General features: G+C 38.1%; 1 protein-coding gene across 17 annotated transcripts in view; it reads left to right on the top strand.

The window, feature by feature from the left end:
• Nucleotides 1-25,511, top strand: part of MBD5 (methyl-CpG binding domain protein 5) — a 152,088-nt gene that overhangs the window by 121,724 nt on the left and 4,853 nt on the right. For 14 of the 17 annotated variants that reach the window (XM_030486981.1, XM_030486977.1, XM_030486982.1 and 11 more), the window contains 5 exons: nt 4,943-5,971; nt 7,425-7,636; nt 10,990-12,198; nt 18,037-18,149; nt 23,708-23,783. In XM_030486981.1, the coding sequence (XP_030342841.1) occupies nt 4,943-5,971; nt 7,425-7,636; nt 10,990-12,198; nt 18,037-18,149; nt 23,708-23,783 (2,639 nt within the window). The remainder of the gene's footprint in view (nt 1-4,942; nt 5,972-7,424; nt 7,637-10,989; nt 12,199-18,036; nt 18,150-23,707; nt 23,784-25,511) is intronic. The other 3 variants (XM_030486994.1, XM_030486993.1, XM_030486992.1) reach the window with 3 other exon arrangements.

The following is a 25,511-nucleotide window of genomic DNA, read 5'->3' as shown; positions in this document are numbered from 1 at the left end:
TAATTGATATACTTCAACTGCACATTTTTAGGACAATACATATATTGTTAATGTTCCTTGATTTGGTAGAAATACCTTTAGCATCCATGAAAACTACAAAGGTTTGCTTTTGATTTAAATTGTCTGGTTTATAAGGAAGTTGAGCATTATCCACAGTATACGAAGTCATTATTGTTCCTGTCTGGTTTTATGCAGACACAGTTCTTCTTACACTGCAGAAATGACACATTGTTTTTGTCTCTTTCTTTTTGTTTAGTTTGAAATCAGTAGCTCATACCCAACTTCTCTTTCTGAGGACAGCCATTGAAGCTTGCTGTACAAGTCTTCATATTGTTCAAATCTTAATGCTGTTTAAAAACCTGAGCTATATCCTTCCATCCCAATAGCATATGTGTACATACGTGTTCCTGTCTTTTCGTGGTAGGACAGTGCTTGAGATATTAATGATAAATATCTTCCACTCTGATTTCTTTATTTTAACTGAGCAGAGAGAATGAATCTACTTGAACACAAACTGATTTCATAACATCCATTATTTTGTTGTATCTGCTTCAGAATACATGTAAAGGAATAATATAAAGAAAAGGGACTGAGATAAAAACCACACAGGGGAATAAGCTTGCTTTCAGAAGAAAACAAGATAAAAATAAAATATTGTAGCCCCCAAATTTTAAAACTGTGTATCCTATTCAATTTTCATTTATTTACTCCCAAAACATTTAGTTGACCCTCTAGAAGAACAATAGAACTACTTTTTCAGCATTCTGGATATTTCTTCTTCTCACTCTGTTACAAAGACAGTTCCTTTTTCTCAATGACTGGCAAAGGCACTTTTGGCAGACATGTCTGTCTGCAGGAGCTGGAAGCAGGCATTCGTCTTACGCTTTTATGGCTTTTAGTCCAACTCCTTCATCTTTCTTTCATATTACTTTTTAAGAGCTTCTGATTATTAAGGACTGTTGCTTACTGAGCTAGCATGGATGATGCCTTGGGTTTCCAGGGTTCAAAATACCATGTTTTTATGAAACTTGGAATCAAACTTGTAATTTCCTTTTAGCTTTCAACTCTTATTTGCCATTCTCATCAAAACTGTCATCTTGGAGCCTGGATACCATAATAATGAACCATTTCATATGGGAGTTTTGGGTGAGCTAGTACACTGTTGAAACTCTTTGGTGCTGTAGTGCATCTTTTCTTCTGGCTGTCATCCTTCTCCAAGCCTGAAGGAAATGCAAGTGGTCAGGATTGCAGTCCTGTTTTCCTTACAGCACCACTGGCCAAGACAGCTTGTTTGCATGGGGATTTTTTTCAGCTGACATCCACCATCTGGTTTCCACTGTCATCCTGCTGTGTTTGAAAATTCTAGTAAATGCAATGCATGGGTCTAGATACCACTTTGAATAAAAGGCAGACCTCAAAGGACATCCGGAGTTGGTTCCAGATCACCACTGCTATGCTCTTGTTCTACTGCCTGGTTTGAAAGGACAGCCCTCTTATTAGGACTTTTCTTCTCTTATATTCACAGTGTGGCTTATACTAGTGCTTTGGTGAGGCATGTTACATTTTTCCATGCCGTTTCAGAGAACTCTTCACATCTTCATGCTGCCAGTGCTGGGCATCACTTTCTTCTCATTGCACCTGGTCTCCTCATGAGTCAGAAAGATGTGACTGCTCATGTTCATCCTCGATCTTGGATATTTCATTTTAAAACTGGGGAAGGACAGTTCAGGGGGGCTCTCCAAAGGCTCTTGCGGCCCTACCAGAGGAAGATGGCCTTCTGTACTTTGCTGATGCGGCACTATCAATCACAGTTACGGAAATTATGCATGTTTTATAAAGCAGAAAAATAATTCAAATTTTGTCTTTTGGATTGGGGCCAAACATTCAGAAGATGTCTAGCAGCACTATATTTTAATGAGAATGGGTGTTCATGCATTTCTTCATCTGGAATATTGACTTGTTGGAGATAGTATTTTGGAAGAGATCCAGAAATCATATTCTGGCAATTCAGTCTGTTGCTGGAGATAGGTTTGTCCCAGAATGCAGTTGTAAATATTTTATTAGCTGCTGTCCAATTCAGGACTCTTTACACTAGTTCCTACCATGTCTTTCTGTCAGGCAGATTTTACAGAAGCTTGGGAGTATTTGTGTTTTCTTTTCCTGCCAAAGTCAGGCTGCTCATTGGCTCGTCAGCTTCCAAACTTCTCAAGTCTGGATTCAAAAATGGCACATTTTCTTCCTTGTGCTCAGAATCCATCAAGATTGTTTTTAATTTTTTTTTCTTCAGTAGCAGTTAATAGCTTAATTAATCTGGGGAAAGAGCAAGTGTTGAATGCACTCTAGACTTCTCAGGTTAGATCTCCAGAAGTGGTGTTTGACGGGGGTTAGAAAACAGAGCAGTGTTTGATAAAAACCTAGCAACAATTTTACAAGTTTGAGATTTGCTTCACACCATATACTCTTCCATGTAGTCATTTACCTGAGTGGAATGGAAAATAGGATTATAAATAAATTAGAAACAGAGCTTAGGTCCACTGGAAGATACCAAAATTAGATTTTATATCCATGAGAGCTCTATATATAGAATAGTTTCCTCATTGCTGAATTAAAAATCTATCCATGTGCTGCTTTACACATTGAATGTGATTTCTGCTAGTGAGGGAAGCCTTTCCTAGCCACCAAGGAAGTAGCTTGTATATCTGTCTTTCCCCTATTACAGGAGTAAAGAGTTTCCAAAAAAATATTGCCTGGAATGAACTCATGACTTATAAAGTTCAGTATCTCAGACTTTTTCTGCTAAGTTGATGGTAGCCTGTTTTTATCTATATGACAGTAAGATTTTATGTGGAAGGCCATTTACAAGGGAGGAATAGCCATCTGAAGATACTGAGGTATTACCTAGTATGTCTTAAACTAGGTGACAACTATAGAGACTAACCTTAAGTGTGTCTCAAAGTGCAGTGACAGAGTTATGGTTCAGTGGGCAATTCTTCTTACCAGCATCATTTAAGAAGCCCTATGTATTTTTAACTATGGTAGGCATCCATCTTGTATCATTTGAGTGGTACAGCCGATTCTTCTGTTAAAACCATGTAGGAATGAATTTGTAGTGGCGTTTCTTAAATCTGTTGTTTGGTCTTTGGGACTTTTTATAGTTTTTAATATTTTTTTTTTGTGAGCAGAAAGGTTTTTGACCTACTGCCTTGCTGTCTTCTGGGAACAGTGCCCAATAGTTAATGTGTATTGCTGTGGGTTCTGTAACATACTGATACATTACAAGCCTGACGTGGTCGTGTACAGCTTGATGTGTAAACATGTGCTTGAGAGAATCTTTCTATTTTTCTGTTATGTTCCATTTTGGAGACATTTCTAGAGGCTTCTTGCTGGAGGTGACCAGCAGTTCGGGTACGCTGGCAGAAAACAAACTCACTTGCTATAGCTGTGGTTTTCATTCACCTACATCAAGAGGTTTGCCATGACTTATCTTCAGCTCACTCTTGAATAATTTCTGGGCAACTCATTGCAGGGGGGTTGGACTAGATGACCTTTGAAGTTCCCTTTCAACCCAAACTACTCTATGATTCTGTGTACCTTTTTGAGTTGTCATAACATTAAAGTACTTGAAAAATTGTATTTTAAAGTATAAGTGATATAGAGATTTGATTCTGTTCTTACCAGTTAACAGTGTAGTTACATATCACTTTTCAAATAGTATTGGTTTAGAAAAATGATAATTAATACTTTCTGATAATCAATACCTTCTAATCTTTGTCATATGAGCTATATTTGCAGGGCAGTTGAGAATGGAAAATTATTTTATTGTGTCAAAACCATAGTTAAATACATTTATAATGATACAGTTTTTTATATATGCAGTGTATAATTTTAATATTCAAATGTTCTCTTATGAATTTCAATAAATAAAGTAGAAAGGTGTAGTTCAAGGCAATTGCCCTTGCTTTAATTCTCCTAGTCTCCTCTTACGTGTTTTTTGTGTACGACCACTGTCAATTCAAGACTCTTGCCTTAAGTAAAAGACACAGAATAATTTATTTTACATTTCAACTTTGGTAAAGGGGTATAAAGATACCCAAATCAACTTTATTATTCTCTCACTCTTTCTGTGCAACCCCCTCATAATAAATTTATCCAGCTGGTCTTTCATGCCAAGTGATGGACATGACTAGACCACTCCAATTTACATTTTCTTCTTTATAAATTGTTTGGGGGTGGGGCGTATTGAATGTGTTGACCATAATGTATTTTTCTCTTGAAATTTTATCATGGGCATCATTATGATATGTAATCAGCATCATTGTATTTTTTTTCCAGGAGTCCAAAATAATGCTTTAAATAATAATTCTTCAAAACCCTATTAATGGAATAGAGCTGGAAATAGAAGAACTTATGGTTCACTTCTACATTTAGATCACAGAATTATAGAATAATAGAATGGTTTGGGTTGGAGGGGTCCTTAAAGATCATCTAGGTCCAACCCCCCTGCCATGGGCAAGGAATCATGTACTCACAGTCTTTCACCCACCATTGTTCCTGTCTCTCATTGAGCCTTTTTCCTAGTAGTTAATTTCATACTGGTCCATGGCTAGCTATAAGAAGTTATGGTTGCTTTTAGGTTTATGCTAATCAAAATATGTGAAGAATGAATTCCTGTTATATCACACTCAGAGAAATTTAAGGGAAGTACAAGTGTATGGTTAAATAGTTTCCAATGAGGTATGGCACAGCATGTAGTATCTGAAGTAGCTGATGGCAGATTAATTCATATTTTGAAACCACTAAAGTCTGGATGCTGCAGACATTTTCTTTCCTCTGCATGGGTATCAAATGTTAATTTCTGGATTAATATAGTTACTTTAAAACCTTGATGATTGTCTCCCAACAGGCAGTGTGCTATTAATAGTTCTGTTCTTTTGTGTTGCAGGGGGTTCAGGACTGTCATCATCAATAGCCATAGCTGGCACCAGCCAACCTGCCATGACAAAGACAACATCTGTGCTTCAAGATGGTGTTATAGTCACTACTGCAGCTGGAAATCCACTTCAGAGCCAGCTGCCCATTGGGAGTGATTTCTCTTTTGCTGGCCATGAACACCCACTTCATTTTCCGCAGAACAGCTCTTCAAACAACAATCTTCCACATTCTTTGAATCAAAACCTCCTCAATTCTCTGCCTATCTCTTTGCCAGTGAATCAGCAACATCTCCTAAACCAGAATCTATTAAATATACTTCAGCCTTCAGCAGGAGAAGGCAAGTCTGAGGTCAATCTCAACCCTTTAGGTTTTCTCAACCCGAATGTAAATGCTGCTTTAGCTTTTCTCTCCAGTGACGTGGATGGGCAGGTATTACAACCTGTTCATTTTCAGCTTCTAGCAACCCTCCTTCAGAACCAAGCCCAAGCAGCTGCCATGCTTCCCCTACCATCTTTCAATTTGACCATCTCAGATTTGTTGCAACAGCAAAATAATCCTTTACCCTCAGTAACACAGATGACAGCCCCACCTGACCATTTGCCAAGCAATCAGTCAGAAAGCAACAGGGTGGAGACCCTTTTAACCAACCCCCTGGGCAACCCCATACCAAGCTTTTCAGGCACTGATACTACTTCTAACCCCCTGCTCCTCCCAGCTGTCTCTGGGGCCTCAGCGTTAATGGCCTTGAATCCCCAGCTGGTGGGAGGTGTCCTGAACTCTGCATCGGGCAACACCGCTAATCATCCAGAGGTTTCCATAGCCACCTCCTCCCAGGCAACCACTACCACAACCACTACATCATCAGCAGTGGCAGCACTGTCTGTCTCAACCCTGGGTGGTGGGACAGCAGTGGTGTCAATGGCAGAAACATTGCTGAACATATCTAATAATGCTGGGAATACATCTGGTCCAGCTAAACTCAACAATAACTCTGTGGTGCCACAGCTACTTAACCCTCTACTGGGGACAGGTCTGCTTGGTAAGTTCAATTTCTTCACAGATATAAAAGGAAAAAAAAAGTAAAAAAGAGGGTTGGGGAGGGGGAATTTTGGATTCTAGTTTCTATTTTTAAAGACTCCACTTTATCATACTTTTTTTTTAAGGTTTTTGTATGTTACAGCTTGTTTATTTCTATGGAGAGAAATGTAAGAAATATAAAATACATTCTGATTTAATTAAGTAAAATTTAATACTGGTTTTGGAAATTATTTTATATTCCGTTCTTAATTCTGATGCCACCTAGACCTACTATGTACACCTTAAAATTCTGCAAGCAATTGGACTTGCTTCATTTTTCAAGTAGTAAAAGCACAGATGCATCTCTGGGATGCAGTGTTTCATTTCAAGTGCATGTGGCATCACAGGGTTAGTATGAGTAGCTGTGCAGTAGATGAAAAATGGCCAAGTGCTTTTCTCCAAAAGTGCCAAAACCACAAGCACGCTCCCTTGTAAAGTAACCCTTAAAGCACTTGAAGTAGGTCCTCACACAAGTCCAAAGAGGAAGGTTGCCCTTTGAGCCCCTTATTGTGTGTTTATATTTTCTCATTTCTGGGTTTTTTTTTTTCACTTCAGCTTGTAGTTTAAAAACCCAGGGTATCTTACTTGACAAACACCTACATCCCAACACAAGTGATTAAAAAGCCCCTAAATACAATTTTTTTCTCCTGGGTCTTGACTTTACCAAGAATATGTAATATAGTTAGTACTCCTCTGTTCTTTGGTCTATGTTATTTAATAAATAGACTAGTAGAAGGAATTAAATAGTGGCAAAGAGCTGATAAGTATTTTAACTTAATACCTCATACTTACCTACTAAATGGCTATCATGAACTCAACCCTGCTTTACATTTTCCATTTGACTAACCAATGATGCTGCAAATTGAAATTTTAAGAAAAACAAGAGCTTTTAATAAAAAAATTAAAAAAAAAATAAATTGATATATTTTTAAGTTTTGTTATTTCATAAAGTCGGGTTCAACAGTTTATTTATTTTACTAGAACTAGAATTTTCATATAAAGTGAGATTTTTAAATTCTTTTTTTTTTTCTCTCTCTCTCTCTTTCCCTGCCCCACTACTGTTTGAGGCAGTCACTCTTTGGAAACTAAGAGTAAGATTCCAAGACAGCAAATATCATAGAAGCTCATTCTGCCATACTTGGCTGTGTGCTGTTCCAAAGGCAAAGACAGTCATATCAGAAACCTTTAAAAAGAGTCCAGATAGATATGACATGCAAAAGAAGCAATTCTGAAGAAATAAAGGAATAAAGAGTAGGAGACAGATGCCTTGAGGACCATTCCATAGAAGATTGAAGGGAAAGAGTGTTGTTTTACAGAAGCATTTGTTTAGCTGTCAGTTAAAATTTGAGTCAAGGAAATTCCTCCTGACTATTGAAAACTGTACTGACTTGCGTTTCCCTGTGTTTCAATTACAGGTGACATGTCATCTATAAACACTACTTTGAATAACCATCAGCTGAGTCATCTCCAGTCGCTATTAAACAACAATCAGATGTTTCCTTCAAATCAGCAGCAACAGCACCTTCTCCAGGGGTATCAGAACATGCAGGGCTTTCAAGGCCAGCCCCCAATTCCTGGCCCAGCTAACAACCCAAACCCCATGGCATGTCTATTCCAAAACTTCCAGGTAGAAAGCAAAATGAAATCAATTTTCAAACAAATGTGCATCTCTCAGTAGGTAAAACTATATGCTCCATAGTTAGATTTCTATTTTTTGCTGAGTGTTTAAGACAATATGATATATACAGTTGCTTGCCTGTCTGTGTAGTTTTTGGATTTTGCAAATCAGGAACATTTGTTACTGAAATTTTATTCCTTTTTCCTTAGAAATTGGGTATAGTTTCTTTGGAAAGAGTTATGCTGCATGTATTGAAAAAAATATGCTATGTATGTTCTTGCCAATTAGTATATATTTTTAGCAAAACTATTTTCCATTCTGAAGAAATTATTATAATTCCCGTTTAGGTCACTCTAACAATTCAGTGGTGAGAAATAAATATTGATACCATTTTACAGTAATTAGAAACTTAATAAATGGTAGGTGTGTACCAGTCCTCTTATATTCCCACTGAATGGCGAAGAGCTAGCTGTAATTTGGACTGTACAGACTGAAGAAAACAGGCATTAGAATGAACGCGCAATGACAAACTGTGCAAAAATGTTACCTCCCTGCTATTTACCTAAACAGACAATTCTTCATAATGCAAGTTGAACTATCAAACCAGCATACTGACAGGAACATAGCAACCAAAATAGCTGATAAAACCAGAGTTAAAATACATATTTATTATTATTCAATATTTTTGTGGTAGCTGCAGAGCTCAAAAATGTGAACTCAGAAGCATGCAGATAGTGCCAGACAGTGCTTTTACCCTTTAAGAAGGAAAAAAGAAGACATGTTTTCTCAGTGTAGATGTTTCACTGCTCTTGCAAAATCACAATCCTCTAACTGCCTATTAATTCTCTTTGGTTTTGTATGAATTTTGGCTTTATCTCAGTATTTTTTGCTTCAGATTCTCAGTTATATAAATAGTAACAGTATTTAAAGGGGCTTTTAGAAATATTTTACCCTTGTTTTTTACATTTTTGTTGTAGTGCTATTATTGTCATTGTCTTCACTGCCTATGTATGTGACAAGAAATATAAAAAGCACAGTTACTTTAATCTGAAGGTTACAATTTACAGTGGCAGTGCCTGACATTACAGCTGCAATGCAAAGGGGTGCAGGCACGATTTACAAGGAACTGAAGTAATAAGAGATCCCACGAGAGAAGCACATAACCAAAAGGGAAAAAGTAGAAATATTAGCCAATTCTAAAAGGACAGTGATGGCCTATGTTTCAGAGATTGAATGAGGAGCATACAAGGAGCCCAGAAGAGCAGTTGGTATGGAGGAAGGAAGTAAAATTAGGGTGTGGGAAGGAATGAAAGAGAATAGTTGAGAACGGAAATATTGACCTTTGTGGAGGTGTTTAGGACTTGAGAGAAAGCAGGGTGCTATACTTCAATCAGAAGAGAAAATCCCCAAAAAAAATGCTGAAAGAGAGGATAGTGCAGTCTTAGCTGTGGATGGTAGGTTGTATCATTTTGTGTAAGGCATCTATTTTGATCCAGGAGGCAAATTCTAAGAGCCAGTGTTTTTGTTTTCCTCTCGGAAGGCAGATGCAGGGACTGTGAGAATGAAGACCTTAGGCCCACTGTAGGAGAGGATCAGGTTCGAGACCATCTTAAGAACCTGAACATGCACAAGTCCATGGGACCTGATGAAATCCACCCGCGGGTCCTGAAGGAGCTGGCGAATGAAGTTGCTAAACCACTGTCCATCATATTTGAAAAATCCTGGCAGTCAGGTGAAGTTCCCGATGACTGGAAGAAGGGTAATATAACCCCCATTTTCAAGAAGGGGAAGGTGGAAGACCCGGGGAACTACAGACCAGTCAGCCTCACCTCTGTGCCTGGCAAAATCTTGGAACAGTTTCTCCTGGAAAGCATGCTAAGGCACATGAAAAACAATGAGGTGGTTGGTGACAGCCAACATGGCTTCACTAAGGGGAAATCCTGCCTGACCAATTTGGTGGCCTTCTGTGATGGGGCTATGGCACTGATGGACAGGGGCAGAGCAGTTGACGTCATCTGCCTGGACTTGTGCAAAGCGTTTGAGGCTGTCCCGCATGACATCCTTGTCTCTAAATTGGAGAGACATCAATTTGATAGATGGACCACTCAGTGGGTAAAGAACTGGCTTGATGGCCGCACGCAGAGTTGTGTAAACAGCTCGATGTCCAGTTGGAAACCTGTAACGAGCTGTGTCCCTCAGGGATCAGTGTTGCGACCGGTCCTGTTCAACATCTTTGTTGGCGACATGGACAGTGGGATTGAGTGCGCCCTCAGCAAGTTTGCCGACGACACCAAGCTGTTTGGTCGGTTGATACGCTGGAGGGAAGGGATGCCATCCAGAGGGACCTGACCCTTGTGAAGTGGGCTGATGACAACCTCAGGAAGTTTAACTAAGCCAAGTGTAAGGTCCTGCACCTGGGTCGGGGCAATCCCAGGCACAGCTACAGGCTGGGCAGAGAAGAGATTCAGAGCAGCCCTGCAGAGAAGGACTTGGGGTGGTTGACGAGAAGCTTAACATGAGCCGGCAGTGTGCGCTTGCAGCCCAGAAAGCCAACCGTATCCTGGGCTGCATCAAAAGAAGCGTGACCAGCAGGTCGAAGGAGGTGATCCTGCCCCTCTACTCTGCTCTTGTGAGACCTCCCTTGGAGTATTGTGTGCAGTTCTGGTGTCCTCAACATAAAAAGGACATGGAGCTGTTGGAGCAAGCCCAGAGGAGGGCCATGAGGATGATAAGAGGGCTCGAGCACCTCCCGTATGAAGACAGGCTGAGAAAGTTGGGGCTGTTCAGCCTGGAGAAGAGAAGGCTGCGTGGAGACCTCAGAGCAGCCTTCCAGTATCTGAAGGGGGCCTACGAGGATGCTGGGGAAGGACTTTTCCTTAGGGACTGTAGTGGTAGGACAAGGGGTAATGGCTTCAAACTTAAACAGGGGAAGTTTAGATTAGATATAAGGAAGGAGTTCTTTACAGTGAGGGTGATGAAGCACTGGAATGTGTTGCCCAAGGAAGTTGTGGATGCTCCATCCCTGGTGGTGTTCAAGGCCAGGTTGGACAGAGCCTTGGGCGACATGGTTTAGTGCAAGGTGTTCCTGCCCATGGCAGTGGGGTTGGAACTAGATGATCTTAAGGTCCTTTCCAACCCTAACTGTTCTATGATTCTAAATTAAGCTTTTGTTTGTTTTCTGTCCATCTTATTTAGCAAGAACTTCGAAACTGATGCATAACCAAAATAAAATTATGTACTGTAACAAATAGTCACCCTGGCCACCACGCTGATTTGTTTATCAAAATGAAACCAAATTTTACTGTTGAAATGTAACTTTAGGCAGAATAGCAATTTCTGTCTTTTTTCTCTACTTTTTCCAGGTGAGAATGCAGGAAGATGCTGCTGTCCTGAACAAAAGAATGATCACTCAGATGGGAATGGCACCAGTTCCTGACAGCTCCAACACTATGCTTCCTCCTTTCCAAGAAACATCTTGTGATTTGCAGCAAAGAACTGAACCATCTCTTGGACAACAAGCAAAAGATAACCTCACTGTTGCTGCTCAGGGTGATACATCGGTGGACGCGATCTACAAGGCAGTTGTAGATGCTGCAAGCAAAGGGATGCAAGTAGTAATCACCACTGCTGTTAGCAGTACAACACAGATGAGTCCTATTCCAGCTTTGAGTGCCATGAGTGCCTTCACAGCCTCAATTGGTGACCCGTTAAATCTTTCTAGTGCTGTCAGTGCAGTAATCCATGGAAGAAACATTGCTGTTTCTGATCATGAAGGTAGGATAAGGAGCACTAGAGGAACACGAATACTGAAGAATTCAGAGCATGGTAAAAATTCAAGTGAAGGGGATGGGTATGAATATTACAAATCATCAAGTTGTAACACACCCAAGAAACAGTGGGAAGGGGAGCAAAGTCCTGTCAGTGAGGTAAATAGGTGGAAATGTGATGAGTTTCTAGACCACTCTACCCATATCCATAGTAGTCCTTGTCACGAAAGGCCCAATAACATCTCCGCACTACCGTTATTACAAGGCGAGCAGCATCAGATACTGTTATCACAGCGAAACTGTCAAAGTGATAAAATGTTGGAGGAGAATTTCAGGTATAACAATTACAAAAGAACTATGATGAGTTTTAAGGAAAGACTGGAGAACACTGTGGAACGATGTGCACACATAAATGGAAATAGGCCTCAGCAGAACAGAGGATTTGGGGAGTTGCTGAACACTTCTAAACAAGAGCTGATTCTGGAAGAGCAATCTCCAAGTTCCTCAAATAGCTTGGAAAGTTCGTTAGTTAAAGACTATATCCATTACAATGGAGATTTTAATGCCAAAAGCATTAATGGGTGTGTGCCTAGCCCTTCAGATGCTAAAAGCATCAGTAGTGAAGATGACCTAAGGAACCCAGATTCCCCTTCTTCAAATGAGCTGATACATTACAGGCCGAGGACGTTTAATGTTGGCGACTTGGTCTGGGGCCAAATCAAAGGACTGACTTCATGGCCTGGAAAGCTAGTAAGAGAAGAGGAGGTTCACAATTCATGTCAACAAAACGCTGAGGAGGGGAAGGTATATTTATATATATATGCACATATTTATCTTTCTATATACACATGTAGATATGCCCATACAAATGTTTATCAAAACTATCTGGGGCCATTCTTTATTCTTTGTCTCTTATTTTAGTAGTGCAGTTTGCTTTTTTCCCATAACTCTAGCTTGCAGAACTGAATTTTTCCCTTAGTTATCTAATGAGAAACTTCCACCGATGCCAGGAATCAGATTGTATTTTAGCCTGATTATGCTAATTTACACACAAAAGATTTGGTAACAAAAATGTTGTTAACAAAAGATTGTTTAACTTACATGGTGTACGTAGTCAAACTTCTGGCTGTGTCCAATGAAGCTGATACGGAAGTGTCTAAAAGCATTGAAAACTGCAAAAAGGAAAAGTGATCTAATCAGATTGAAGAGTCTGTAATAAGCAAAAGTTTTCTGATTGACACATACAGTCTTTAAGAGGAAATGCGTGTGCATTTTCACCTTGAAAGGAGGTTTTGGTCATCTTTTAATAGTAAGGAAAGCATTCCATTTTGCTCTTTCATACTGAAATGTGTTGGGTTTGTTTTGTTTTTTTTAGTTGGTCGACAAATCATGTGCTTGTTGGGGAATGTACCAAAAATACAGTTATCAAGGAGTTATTAGTTATTACGATAAATATTTCAAATTCTGGTCTCTACTGCTTGTAAAACATATTTTTGTAGTTCTTAGAAATATTTCTCTATAGAAGATGTGAAATATTTTATAAGTGCCGCTTTATAAAATGTAAATTTTAAAAACATGTAAGCAGAAGGGAAAGATCTAATGAAATAGCTTTTTACCTCTGACACAAAGAAATCAAGCCATATATGTCTTTTTTCCCCATATACCTGCCTAGTACATTGCATGACAACAGTCATAAGAATGGTGATAGTGGGTTGGACCAAAGTATTCCTACCCAAAATTTGGCTAACAGTGGATATCCAGAGGAAAGAGAATGCAAGAAGATGTTGGGAAATGCTTCTTCACCAGCAGTCTCTGACTCCCACCAATGCATAGCTCAGGAACTCCTTGGGCTGGAACTGGTGTATCTTTGTTGTAACCACTGCTGGTCTTACTGCAGTTCACAATTGTTGTTGATGATAGACTGGTGTGCAAATGTAATTTCCCCAAACAGTCCAAAAGGCCGTTGATGAATTTGGTACTATAAATAAGTGGGGTGATGTTTCGCCAGTATGGTTTCAACCCTCATTCAAGAGAATTTTAGTCTCTCTTTACACGTAGTTTCTCTGTTGATATAGCCATAAAGGTTTCAAAGAGCTCCAGTCTGACTATGCTGAACAAAAGTATTTATAGAGAATTCAACATACTTTACTAGTAGTATTTGAATGCTTAAGAGCTCATTCCTTATAAAGGTTAGATCCCCAAGATGCAAGCCAGTTTATAAAGTATAGGCAAGTGACACAGACCACAAAGTATAAAAGATTAAACAAAACTGGAAAAAGTAGGAGGTGTACAATATCACCATCCCTTATGAATTACAGAAACAGTGATTACACTGCACATATGTTCCACGTATGCATTTATGTATTAACTTCACAAAATTGTGTATCCATATGTATATGACTGTTTTGATATATTTGAAAAGCTTATTTTTTGTAAAGAGGTGGATTTTTTTTCATTTGCATTCCTTGGCAGTTTTCTAAGTTTACTCCTGAATTTGTGGATACCAGAATGTAGAGTTGCTTTTGAGCAAACCCACCTTCTTCAATTTTCTGTCTCCTATGTACTTTATATAAGCGTTGTGTAACATTATATTCCGTGGCACAGATTTTATTGTATAACTGAAGCACAAACAACAGGAAAGCAAGCTGGAAATGCGTGCATTGCGGCTCATGCAGTACTGAGAAGGTACTTGTGGAGGCAGCAAGAGAGACTCTTTCAAGTTCTTCATCTGGAAGTCTCATGTAATGAATCGCCTCTTGCTTCAGAAGGCCTTTAGTTTAATGATAATAATTTTAAATTTAAAAAAAAAAAATAAATCTGATTTTCTCCAAGAAGTACAGAACGAATGATCTTTCCAAAGGTCAGGAGTTGAGGTTGAAAGGTGGGATACAGGGATTAATATGAAAGAGGTGAAAATGTTATGTGCTGTATAATAGTTCTATTTGTAGTTGAAAATAGACAGGAATTTCCATGCACAGTGGCAATCTATACACATGCTCAAACACTCTCATAATGTGTTGTACAGCTGCATTCTTCAGATATTTGGGCAGTCTGGTCTGAAGGAAAGAAAAAGAACGTGGGGGGGAAGGACACCACACCAAACAAAAAAAAAAAAAAAACCTTGAAAACCAGAAAGAAATAACATGGAAAACCAAATGGTCTTCAGAAATTCTGTGCTTCAAAAAATCCTGTAAGGTTACAATTAATGGTGGGAGTCACTGTCAGCAGTCCTGAAAATACTATTTTCTGTGGAGCTTTCTTAAAATGTCTTTCAAAGTATTTGTATAATCATATGTTAACCTCGTATATTATAAGATCTGTTTTGCTATGCTGTTGGGATTTCATGGTACTTTGTATATTCTCTGTACTTTATATCATGCATAATTTGATTTTTGTTTCCATTTAAAAGACTTTGGGTATTAAATGTAGTAATGCTTCTGTTTGAAGGGCAGCTAGAATGGTGTTTCCCACAGAGGAGAAGGGAGGAATATTGCACCTTTGTTTCCTAATGAACACTTGCTTTTTGGCTATTCGAAAATTAAGGAGGAACCCAAAAGAACTGCAGCAGTAGCAGCAGAAATTTGGAAAAGGAAGGGAGCAAGCCTGAAATGACACGCACGCATCCTAAAAGAGAGGATGTATATTTCATTAAGTAATTAATTTGATTATTAACCAAATCAAATCACCTAGACGAGAACAAAGTTTTGAGAGCAACAATGTGAAAGTCAGAGGGTTTGTATGAGCAGTAGTTTCCAGTTAGTGTATTTCATAGTAATTCTTATAGGGCAAGTATTGTTCTCAATATGACTTTCCATCAGCTAAACTAGCTTTTTTAAGCTGAGCTTTTATAGTTTTACAGGTAATAATAGGTGTGATTTATCAGTGTCCTGAAAATCCCATTTGTATGTATTACTTATTATTGTAATGGCTTATTGTATTATTAGTTCAAATATATCTGTTATACTTGCTTCCAATACCATGTTATGTTAGCAATTTGATACTACTACTTTTGAAAAGTGCTAGCAGGTGTTATAATGCTCTACCATTACAAACTTCCAGTGATGAAGATACTGATTCTTTTTTGTTGCTTAAGTCCCTTGTTACCCAAACATGGTATTAGCTCTTCAGAAAAATATTTACCATTGAACTTTTTTATATATCTAATGGCAGGTGTATATAACGCTTCGCAAAGCTTGCTTCTTATGTAAACATATATATTATGAGTATGGATAATGTTCAATTTAGCATACATGACAACTCTGTCATATAGTAAAGTGTCCAAGGTAAAGGATCACGATTATTATGTTATTTTCATAGAATCATAGAATGATTTGGATTGGAAGGGACCTTAAAGCTCATCCAGTTCCAAGCCCCTGCCACAGGCAGGGACACCTTCCACTAGACCAGGTTGCTCAAAGCCCCATCCAACCTGGCCTTGAACACTGCCAGGGATGGGGCAGCCACAGCTTCTCTGGGCAACCTGTGCCAGTGACTCACCACCCTCATGGTGAAGAACTTCTTCCTTATATCTAATCTAAATCTCCCCACTGACAAGTTAAAGCCATCCCATCTCCCCTTGTCCTGTCCCTCTACGCCCTTGTCAAAAGCCCCTCTCCAGCTTTCTTGTCGGCCCCTTTAGGTACTGGAAGCTGCTCTAAGGTGTCCCCGGAGCCTTCTCTTCTCCAGGCTGAACAAGCCCAACCCTCTCAGAATTCTCCTTTAATTCTGTTTAGTTTAAAAAATCAAAGTTTATCCTTTAGCTGTTTCTCAAACATGCTGTAAAATGGAACGCTTGAGCTGTGGTGTATCACAGACAGAGTAACATTATAATGCCTCCATTAATACAGTTTTAATGTAGGAGATGTAACACACAAGCTTCTGAAGGCAGTTTGCTCATCCTGTAAGCGTTGTGTTTCTTCTCCTGTTATCCTTATAAAAGCTCCCCAGGTTTTAAACAGATAGTATTTCTTTTGCATGCATATGTTTTTTTCCAAAGTCTGATTAGGAGAGGAAGTATGTCAAGTATGTGCAGTCTTGCATTAAAAGTAAACACAGTTTTAAGTGAAAAGAGCTACAATCTGCAGCATAATTGAATCTATTTCATGAAAATAGAACTCTTGCCTCCCCATGTGCCAATTTCGCCATTAATGACATTCATCTTGTAAGTTCCTGGAATGGCAGTATTCCCCAATTTCATTACCAGATGCGTAAGTTCAGACATGGGAAATCTGGTCTAAACAAGTGTTATATTTGCCTTATTTCTAGAGATTTTGACAACTTGCTTACTGATTAACTTCTCATTGTCACGTCTAAAAATCTGTTTCATTGTGAATATAAATTATTTAATAATAGAAAGTCTGGATTTAGAGGGAATTTGCATCTAAGTTTCTTTTTTCTGATTGTATATAGGCATGCTTAATAAATTTGTATTTATAGAATTAATTTTCCTTGTGTCAAAATATAAGCTGTACTTTCTAATGAAACAAATGCTGTATAAGGTTCTTGTTAAGTTATATAAAGATTAAAAAATAAGTCAAGCAAAATGTGGCAATACTGACAAAGAAAAAGGAATTCATCCATTCATTTTCTTTACATTGATGTCTTTTAAATACCTTTTTTTGTTTTTATGAGCAGAAATGACTGAGCCAAATCAAAATAATATGCAGAGTTAAGTAGACTTACATTTTGAAAACACAAATGATAAAATCATATAGATGATATAATTTGTTTTCTTCTTGCTTGTGTTGTTTACACTGGTACTAACTGGTACCTATATAGTGGTGCCAGTAATTACATGCAGCAGTTTATATACAGATTACTTAAAAGATTATCATTCTGGTTAATTTCAAGAGATCTGAAATTTCCAGTTAGAGCTTTAAATACCAGCTCAGCAGCCCTGTTGAGCACGTGCCTATATTCATTCCTGACTCAGCAGATTGCTAAAGTATGTGCTGCTTAAGTGAAAAAAAAAAAATTTAAAAGACCTTTTCAGGACCGATGAGTCAGCTGGCTAAAGCAAGCTCCAGATAAGACTCATTGATTCATAATGCATAAATAAAGTTTGTCACCTTGCCCACCCCTTTTTTAAGGCCTTAAGCCTTTTAACTTAAGCACATAGGGTGGCTCTTCTGAAATAGGAATGAATTTGACCGTGCCATTAGTAGCATTGTTAAACGGAGGCCTAAATACTTTATCCAGAAGTTTAAGGTGATGTGAAACACTTTTCTGTTGATGGCATCTATAAAAATTGTATCGCATGCACTAGGCAGCTTGGTATGTTAATGCATTCCAGGAGGTCTCAGAAGTGTAAAATGCATTTGTAAAATGTGAGTACAGAGTTAAAAGACTTCAACAACAGTGTTCATATTAATAATATGAAGACAAACAAGGTTTTAAAAATGTTATTCTCCTCAGTTTTGTTTTCATGAGTGTCATGGTTTTGGGTTTTTTTTATTTCTATTGCGGTGGACCCTCTAGAGAAATTACAATATATACTATATGTATGAAGGGGTGTATGTAGCCAGACATATGAATGTCTGGGTATATACAGGGTAGGTTAGTGTCTTATGGATGCAGTGAAAATTAGACTCCACAATAATGCATGTCTAGCAGTAAAGTAAAAGCAATGTTTAATAATTGCAGGTCTGGGTAATGTGGTTTGGTGTTCATACCTTCACTCAGGTGGAGCCAGAGAAGTTGAAGACACTAACAGAAGGTCTAGAAGCTTACAACCGAGCCAGAAAAAGGAACAGAAAGTAAGTAAATGCTCATTTATTTACTAGTGAAATGGAATAATTAAATTCTTTTGCTACCTAAGACACTCATTTTGGGGAGCTTAGCAGATTGGCAAAACTGAAGAGTTAATTTTCTGAATTCCTTCTGTTGCTTATGATAATCAACTGAGATCTTTGATACCTGCATTTTTATTGCATCTTTTGATATTTACAGTAGCCTTTGTAAAATGTCATCCTACTTGTTTGAGCTTTCATGTGTAGAATTTCTAATTTACAGCAAAAAAAGTTATTACATCAAAACTATTCTGACCAAATATGCTTTTTAACAGGATCTGCCCTTCTTATTTCTTCCCTCTTCTTCTGGCAGCTGCTGCTGCAGGTAGAGCACAGGTTTATTCAGATAAATCCAGTTTATTTCCCATTGCTGAGAAGCATTTCAGAATTTGTGAAGTCTGGTTGTATTTAACGAGACAAGGGGCTTAGTGCAGAGCTTTCCTTATGCTTTGTGCCAGACATGTATGAACTATTTGACTTTATCTTGCCTTTTAGCTTTTATTTACAAATATAGGAGAATAGAAAGACTGTGAAAGAGTAAGTATTAGGACATGAAGCATCAGCGTAGAGAAAAAGAGGAAAATGGTTGACTTCAGGAGCAAAAAAATCTGGACAGCTATGAAAGGATAGCAAAGTAGAAATTGTACTATGATTGTATTTGTTCTAGGGTGCTGCTGCTTATTTACTGTTGCAGTGAAAAAATATTACTTTGAATCTGTGAGGGTTTAAAGTTAGCTTGCAGTACTTGTCTTTAGCACAATAAACATAGGCTTAAAGGAATTAAATAATTATTTGTCTTCAATTCCTTTTAAGGTGTAAGCTTTTATTTTATTTAAGTGTCATGCAGCGCTTAAGAGGAGCATTTTTTATGCCCATGAGACAATGTTGGTGGTTGTTTTCTCCAAGATTATCCTTAAAATAACTTGCTGGAGTTTAAGGATGTGTGGTGAGAACACAGAAGGGCTTTTGGCAACTCCCCAGTTATTTGCTCATGTCCCTGAAGTGAAATACGTGACTCAAGTAAGGTGACACCAGAAACAAATTTAAAGAGGTGTTAAAGTTGAAATAGACAGCACAATTTAAGAAGAACTTCCATCTTCTGATTTGCATTCGTTTATTTAGCAGACTGCAGGGATTCTCTGCAATTCCACTGAATCCAGTGGCCTTTTTTAGCAGCATGTCTGGTGCTGCCCCATTGCTTGCCCATATGGAAACCAGAAGTACTGAATATCCCAGCCAGTCTGGGGCACATGCTTGCCCCTTCCATAGGGTTGCTTTAAAGCCCTTGCAGTTTTTTCCTCCATATTTCTACTTGTGCTCATTTCACAGTTCATAGCTTTCAGTATTTCTTCACGGATCCTTCCTTTTTTTCCTGTGTACTTTTGTAAATGATTCTGAAAAAGTTATTAATCTCTTTATGGTCTTTTTTCTGGTATATGTCTCTCTGGTTTCTTGTTACACACAACTCCAGATGTTTTAAAACATTTAGCATTAGATATAATTGCTACACATAGAATACTCCTATTTCTGGTGCCTACCTAAGTATTCAGCACTTATACATATCACGTACTGGCATCAAGTTGAACACTTCTTTACCTATAAAGGCATAGGTAAAGAAACCCACAATAAATTCATGCTGAGAGAGCATGAACTAGCATCGCACAGGTCCCGTGTGTTTGGCAGAGCGGGGTTAGCATCCAAGTCCTCAAAATGACATTCAGATTCCTTAACTCTATAGATTGTTATTCATATTCCTAACTTTCTTGTCTCAGCCCTAGAATATTTTTTAATTTTTAATCTTCACTGCATGGCCAATCTCCAATAATATATATTGATATTATATATTAAATATAAAATTATTAAAACTAAATTAAAGATTAAAAATGGCTGTAAAGCTAAAAGTCGTGTTACAATAGGGGTGTAATAAGATGGTATTCAAGTTGCACCTCAAATCCAGTATTTGTGAATTATAAATCTTAATCTAACCATAAAAACTAGTTTTTAAAATGGAAGTGGTTTGCGTATTCAGCTTTTTAGGTTTGTAAACAAGACACCAGACAAAAAAAGTCATTGTAGAACTTTTCACCAGCATAGTCAGTGTGTTAGCCTCGTTGAGCTTTGCAACTTCAGCTAGTAGTAGGATCTAAAACATTTTCTGTAGCAAAAAAATGTTTTGCTTGGGGATGTCTCAGAGGAGATGAGTGAAGTGGTGAGAAGTGGTGACTTCTTAACTGTCCTATTTATTCTGGGGGTTGTATGAAGATGCACTCGAGTGCAAACCACTGAGCCATCCCAACCTTTTTCAGCTCCATCTTATCTCAGCCATTCCATTCCTATTTGAGCCATGTCCCTTCTTGCTTCCAGCAGGTCATGATGTAGCAAGCTTCCTCACCTATCCAGTTGTGGTTTCCAGAAGACTATCTTCCCAGTCTTCCCATATCAAAGCCTTGTCTGATCCAGTCTTTGTTCTTTCCAAGTTTTGTAGTTATCTGGATTCCTCTGTTCGCTAGCGTTCTCCTGTCACACTGCACGCAAAGCATCTTCCGAGGTTATCACCCAGTACTATGTTTCCTTCTTCTGTGGTTTCGTGTTCCTCTGTGAGTTATTTCCCACACCAGGATTCTCTTTTATCAGGAACGTGCCCTTTGCCATCCCTACCATTACCATCTCTACCATCCATGCTAAGTTATTTCAAAATGAAGTTCGGGCAGTGGCTTCTTAGAGTTGAAGTTATGTCTCTGATGTCACTCCTGTTGGATGTGTGCCATGTTCAGTCTCCATCCTGACACAGTCTAAGTCTCTGTCTTCTCTCTGTCTTCTCTAGGTGTGAGTCTAGTAGCAGCTTGCCCCATACTATTAAGAGTCAAGTGAGGGGGGTGTGCTCAGACGTCATTATTGCTGCAGGAGCTGCCCAGAGGCAGCAATTGCAGCTGAAGTCTGGAATATGTATACTATAGGAGGGCGCTTCAACTCCAAACATGCTCAGACTTCATTTTGATTTTACAGTTTGTTAAAATTTTAATGCATCCTAGTAGGGGGGAGGAGGAGGATTAACAGAATGCTTTTGACAAAATGTTTATCTTCCCTTTCCTGCTTCAAAGCTGTTGGCCATGGGAAGTTTTCTAAGATACGTTGTGCTGCTTTTTAATGAGAGGAGCAAACTGTCGCTACATTTCTCAAATGTAATTTGACAAAAATTGGGATGTTTACAGGTTGGTTTGCATCACTAGAGACATGATGCATATGTTGATCAGATATCAAACTCTCAGGTTTTAGTTGCAGTGTTTTGTCTGTGGTAAATGGGTATTTCAGTGACAGACTTGTGAAACTTTGATTTGGTATGGGGCAGATCATCGTGTTGACAGTAAAATTAAGATAACAGTGTCTTAAGACTACAGTGCAAATGATCATGTGTTTTTTAAATACTTTCAAATGGCTGTTTTGACTCAGCAATAATTTCATAGATATTTTAATATGGGTGGGTTGCTGATAGAGCATAATGTTGATGAAATAACTTTACATCACATATAGGTAGTTTGACATCTGAAATCTGCTTCTAGGTGACATACAAGTTAGCAATGTTATTAGTTATTAAGATGTTTGTTATTATCTGTTAAGGTATCAGTTACTAAGATACAGAGTCATATAACCTTTATAGGAACTTAAGTTGCCACTGAACAATATTGTTTGTCATTTATAATATCAAAGGGTGCCTTCACTTGCCCAAGTTGCATAACTTAAATTTTTTTTTGGCAAGCAGTCTAGCCCAAGCAGTTCAAAAACCCAGGTGGGCATGTCAGGCTTTGTATGCAAATTTTTATCTTGGTTTATCTTACCGTTTCTTTGGTTGATTTAAACTACATTACAATACATAATTTTAAAGTTGCACCATACTCAGTAAGGTTTCTAGCTTTTTTAATTCTTTTGTGCAGTTGATGCCCTGGTATAGCTCAGATAACCAATGCAAATTAGTGCTAGGGAATATCCTCTCTGAATAATGAAAAACAGACCATCTGACCTCCTGTACTGATGGATATGAAAATCATTTTGCTGATCTAGGGGGGTGGAATTACTGTACAGCAGTGCTGGTCATACAGTTCATCTGTGCTACCTCCTTGTCAGTCTTTTGCCAATGCTTTTAGTTGCCATAAATCTTTAAGTGCTAGGGAAGAATGTCCCAGCTGACATTATGAGCTTGCTTTCTTTATTAAAAGGAAAGGGTTTTTTTAGAAGGCATCTCCTTCTGTGATGGACAGTCTTCCCTCATGATGCAGATGGCTCTCTTCTTCCTCCTCTCATTTCTGCATCTCCAGAACAGAGATAACAGTACTCTCTTACTTCCTGAGGATATTGTGATGGATGCTCATAATAATGTCCCTCATTGTCCTGGGTCCAGGATGATTTCTCTCTCATCTCATATTCAGCCGTTTGTCTTCAAGTTCATTACTCTTCTAAATGTACCTATTCAGTTAGAGCCATGAATGAACCAGCTTATCTATCTATATGTATATATGTGTGTGTATATACCTGCTTTTAAGCACAGATCTACAACAAGCTGTCGGCAGACACTATTCACTTGTGCTCAAGTACGATTTGCTACCTTGAAACTCTTGAGGTGTGAAGATGGAGCCACAGAAACATGACTTGTCATGGACAGCATGGTCTTTTAGCGGGAAACTACTTTAAAGAAGAAATATACATAAATCAAAAATGTCACTGTAACATTAGATGTGATGGAGCTGCCCAATGACTTGGGGTAACTTTGGGGTTGGAAGAAGAAAGTCTTCACCCTGCCTTTACCATAACCCTTGGTGTGCTGTAATTCCGAAACTAGCTGTCATTCTTAAACTGTCATTGTAAAAGTAGCAACATTTTAGAGGATTCTTACCACTTACTTTCCTCTGGCTATTTATAGTTAGAAGGAGTATTTCACTTTGAGCTTTTTGCTTTGGGTAAAAGGAAGACTTTGCAGCTCACACACTGTTTTTTGAAGAAGACAGCAGCGTACATATTTAGTCCTTCACAAAAGTATTGCCGAAACATAACGACATTTACAGAGTAAATGCAGCGTGTAACATGGAGCGGGAAGTAGGCAGAGGCAAGCTGGCACTAAAGGTTTAGTAACAGTTGAAGTCCAAAGTATTCCTCTTCTGCTTCTGATCAAAACCCATGCGAGTCTGGCCCTTTGCTAATGATTAAAAAAAAAAGATTGCACAAAATGCTATGTTACCATGAAGTGTTCCTGCTTTTTATTCATGGGTGTAATTGACTTGTGGATATTGTAACTAACCATACAACTTGTTGAAGTGCTGGCTTTAATTCTTCTTCTGTAACACAAGCCTTTAGTATAGACCATAATATGGTCTATAGGTGTGACCTTGCTTATTTGTGCTGTAACAAGCTGGAGGCTCTACAGTTAGTAGAATATGTCCAAAGAGTTAATGTGTTTATTGGGGTTTTTAAATTTATTTAATTTTTTCTCTGTTACTAAGAATTATTAATGGTGTTATTTTTTTTCTTCCTAGAAGTGGAAAGCTAAATAACCATTTAGAAGCTGCTATACATGAGGCCATGAGTGAACTAGACAAAATGTCTGGGAATGTAAGTTTCTTCTCACATTAGCAATAATCTCCTTTTTCTATGTTTCTGCATGTGAAGACTGAGAGTGTTGGTTTGGGTTGCTTTCTAACATAAATTTTGTTTCTATTTTCTTAAATAACATGGAAATTTCAATATTTCTCCTGCATTAAAAATGTTTGCAAATGTCTAATCATTCTGAAAAAAATGGGGAAAATTGTAGGATTTTGGTTGTGTTGCCAATTATATTATTTTTCACAAAGAGATTCCTGGGCATACTTTTACACATGCAGCCTGATAATATTTGGCTTAGTTCCAGTCTCGCTCATATTCCAGGGGTTTTCTCTGACTAGTGACACAAAATCAAGCTCATTTGTTTTCTGTTTGAGTAGCAAGATATTGAAACTGCATTTAAAAGCATCATTCTTTTGAATGTAAAACTCTTTGAATAAAGTTTTCCTCATGTGAAATGAAAGATACCATCAGGAAAGGTAAGTTAAAAAAAAACAAGAAGAGTATTCCTAATATCAAATCTAACAGTGTTTTGTCTACAATAATTACACTGTTATTTGTAAGCCCCAAATCTTTCTAGTATAAAATGTGGTTTATATAATGTATTTGTCTTCATACTTAAAACATGACCGTAATTTTATTGAAGCACACTTAGAAATGCAAAAGTCTTACCAGAGCACATGAAACTTCCCATATCTTATCAATAGTGATTTCTCAAATTATTAATTATAACACATTTGAATACAGAAATGCCTTTTTCCTGATACTCAGTGCTCAGTACTGAAGATGCTTGTATATGTGCATATTTAGAAGTAGTAGTAAAACTACAGGGGAGCTTCTGGAGTGTATAAAAGGAAATGTATACAGAACTGGAGGCTTAGAGCTGATTTCAGAACCACCAAGAAATATTAAATAAGTTATGCAGTAGCTTTTAATGGCTGCTCTAAGTAATAACAAAACCAATCTTTTGTTTAAACTTCTGAGTTTTACAAAATGAGATTGAGTTTTGATTTAAAACAATGCGCCTTTTCCTCTTGTCTTTGGAAGGAAAAGGAAAGCAGTATCTGATTGTAGGTCTGTTACAAATAAATGTGGGGTATGTGTTTGGCACACACATCTCCTGTGTCGGTTACACCACCACTGACGTGTTTGGACTGGAACATTCTGCTACCTTTTTTTTTTTTATTTATAAAGCCAGTGATACTACAAACTGTATGGTATATGCATTTTAACTGTGATATAACTGGCTCAGGGGAAACTGCTGTAATTGGATTTGCTCATCTGGTTGTTTCATAATGCAGACAAGCTGATGTACCAGCCTGAGTGTCATTACCTAGTCTTGATTTATATTTAAATTATCTGGTCACAAATTTTGTGACCAGAGTTTATTTCCATAAAGACTGTGCTTCCTAGAAGCACTCCTAGGGAATCAGTGGTTCTCTTTTTAGTGACTTGCATTTTCTTTAACTACTACTGTTCAGATACCAGTGACATTTTAAATGAAAAGCACGTGCAAACAAGATCATTAGCTCAAAGAATTATTTCTACTGGTAAGAGCCAATAAATACATAGTAAATGTTAGCGGTCTGAAGGAATTCAGGACAGACCCAGGGAAATAATATAGCGCCTTGCTGAAGGATTTGCTGCTGTTGCTTGCCTGCTGTTGGAAAGCTGCAGACTGCTCTTCCCAGAACAGCAGCTGGCTTCCACCGACAGATGGTGGTGGTATTCCACGCTCAG

This window comes from Strigops habroptila, chromosome 5, assembly GCF_004027225.2.
Source record: "Strigops habroptila isolate Jane chromosome 5, bStrHab1.2.pri, whole genome shotgun sequence".
Lineage (NCBI taxonomy): Eukaryota > Metazoa > Chordata > Aves > Psittaciformes > Psittacidae > Strigops > Strigops habroptila.
The sequence above is the reverse complement of the archived record's forward strand: the minus strand, read 5'-3'. Positions and strand labels throughout refer to the sequence as shown.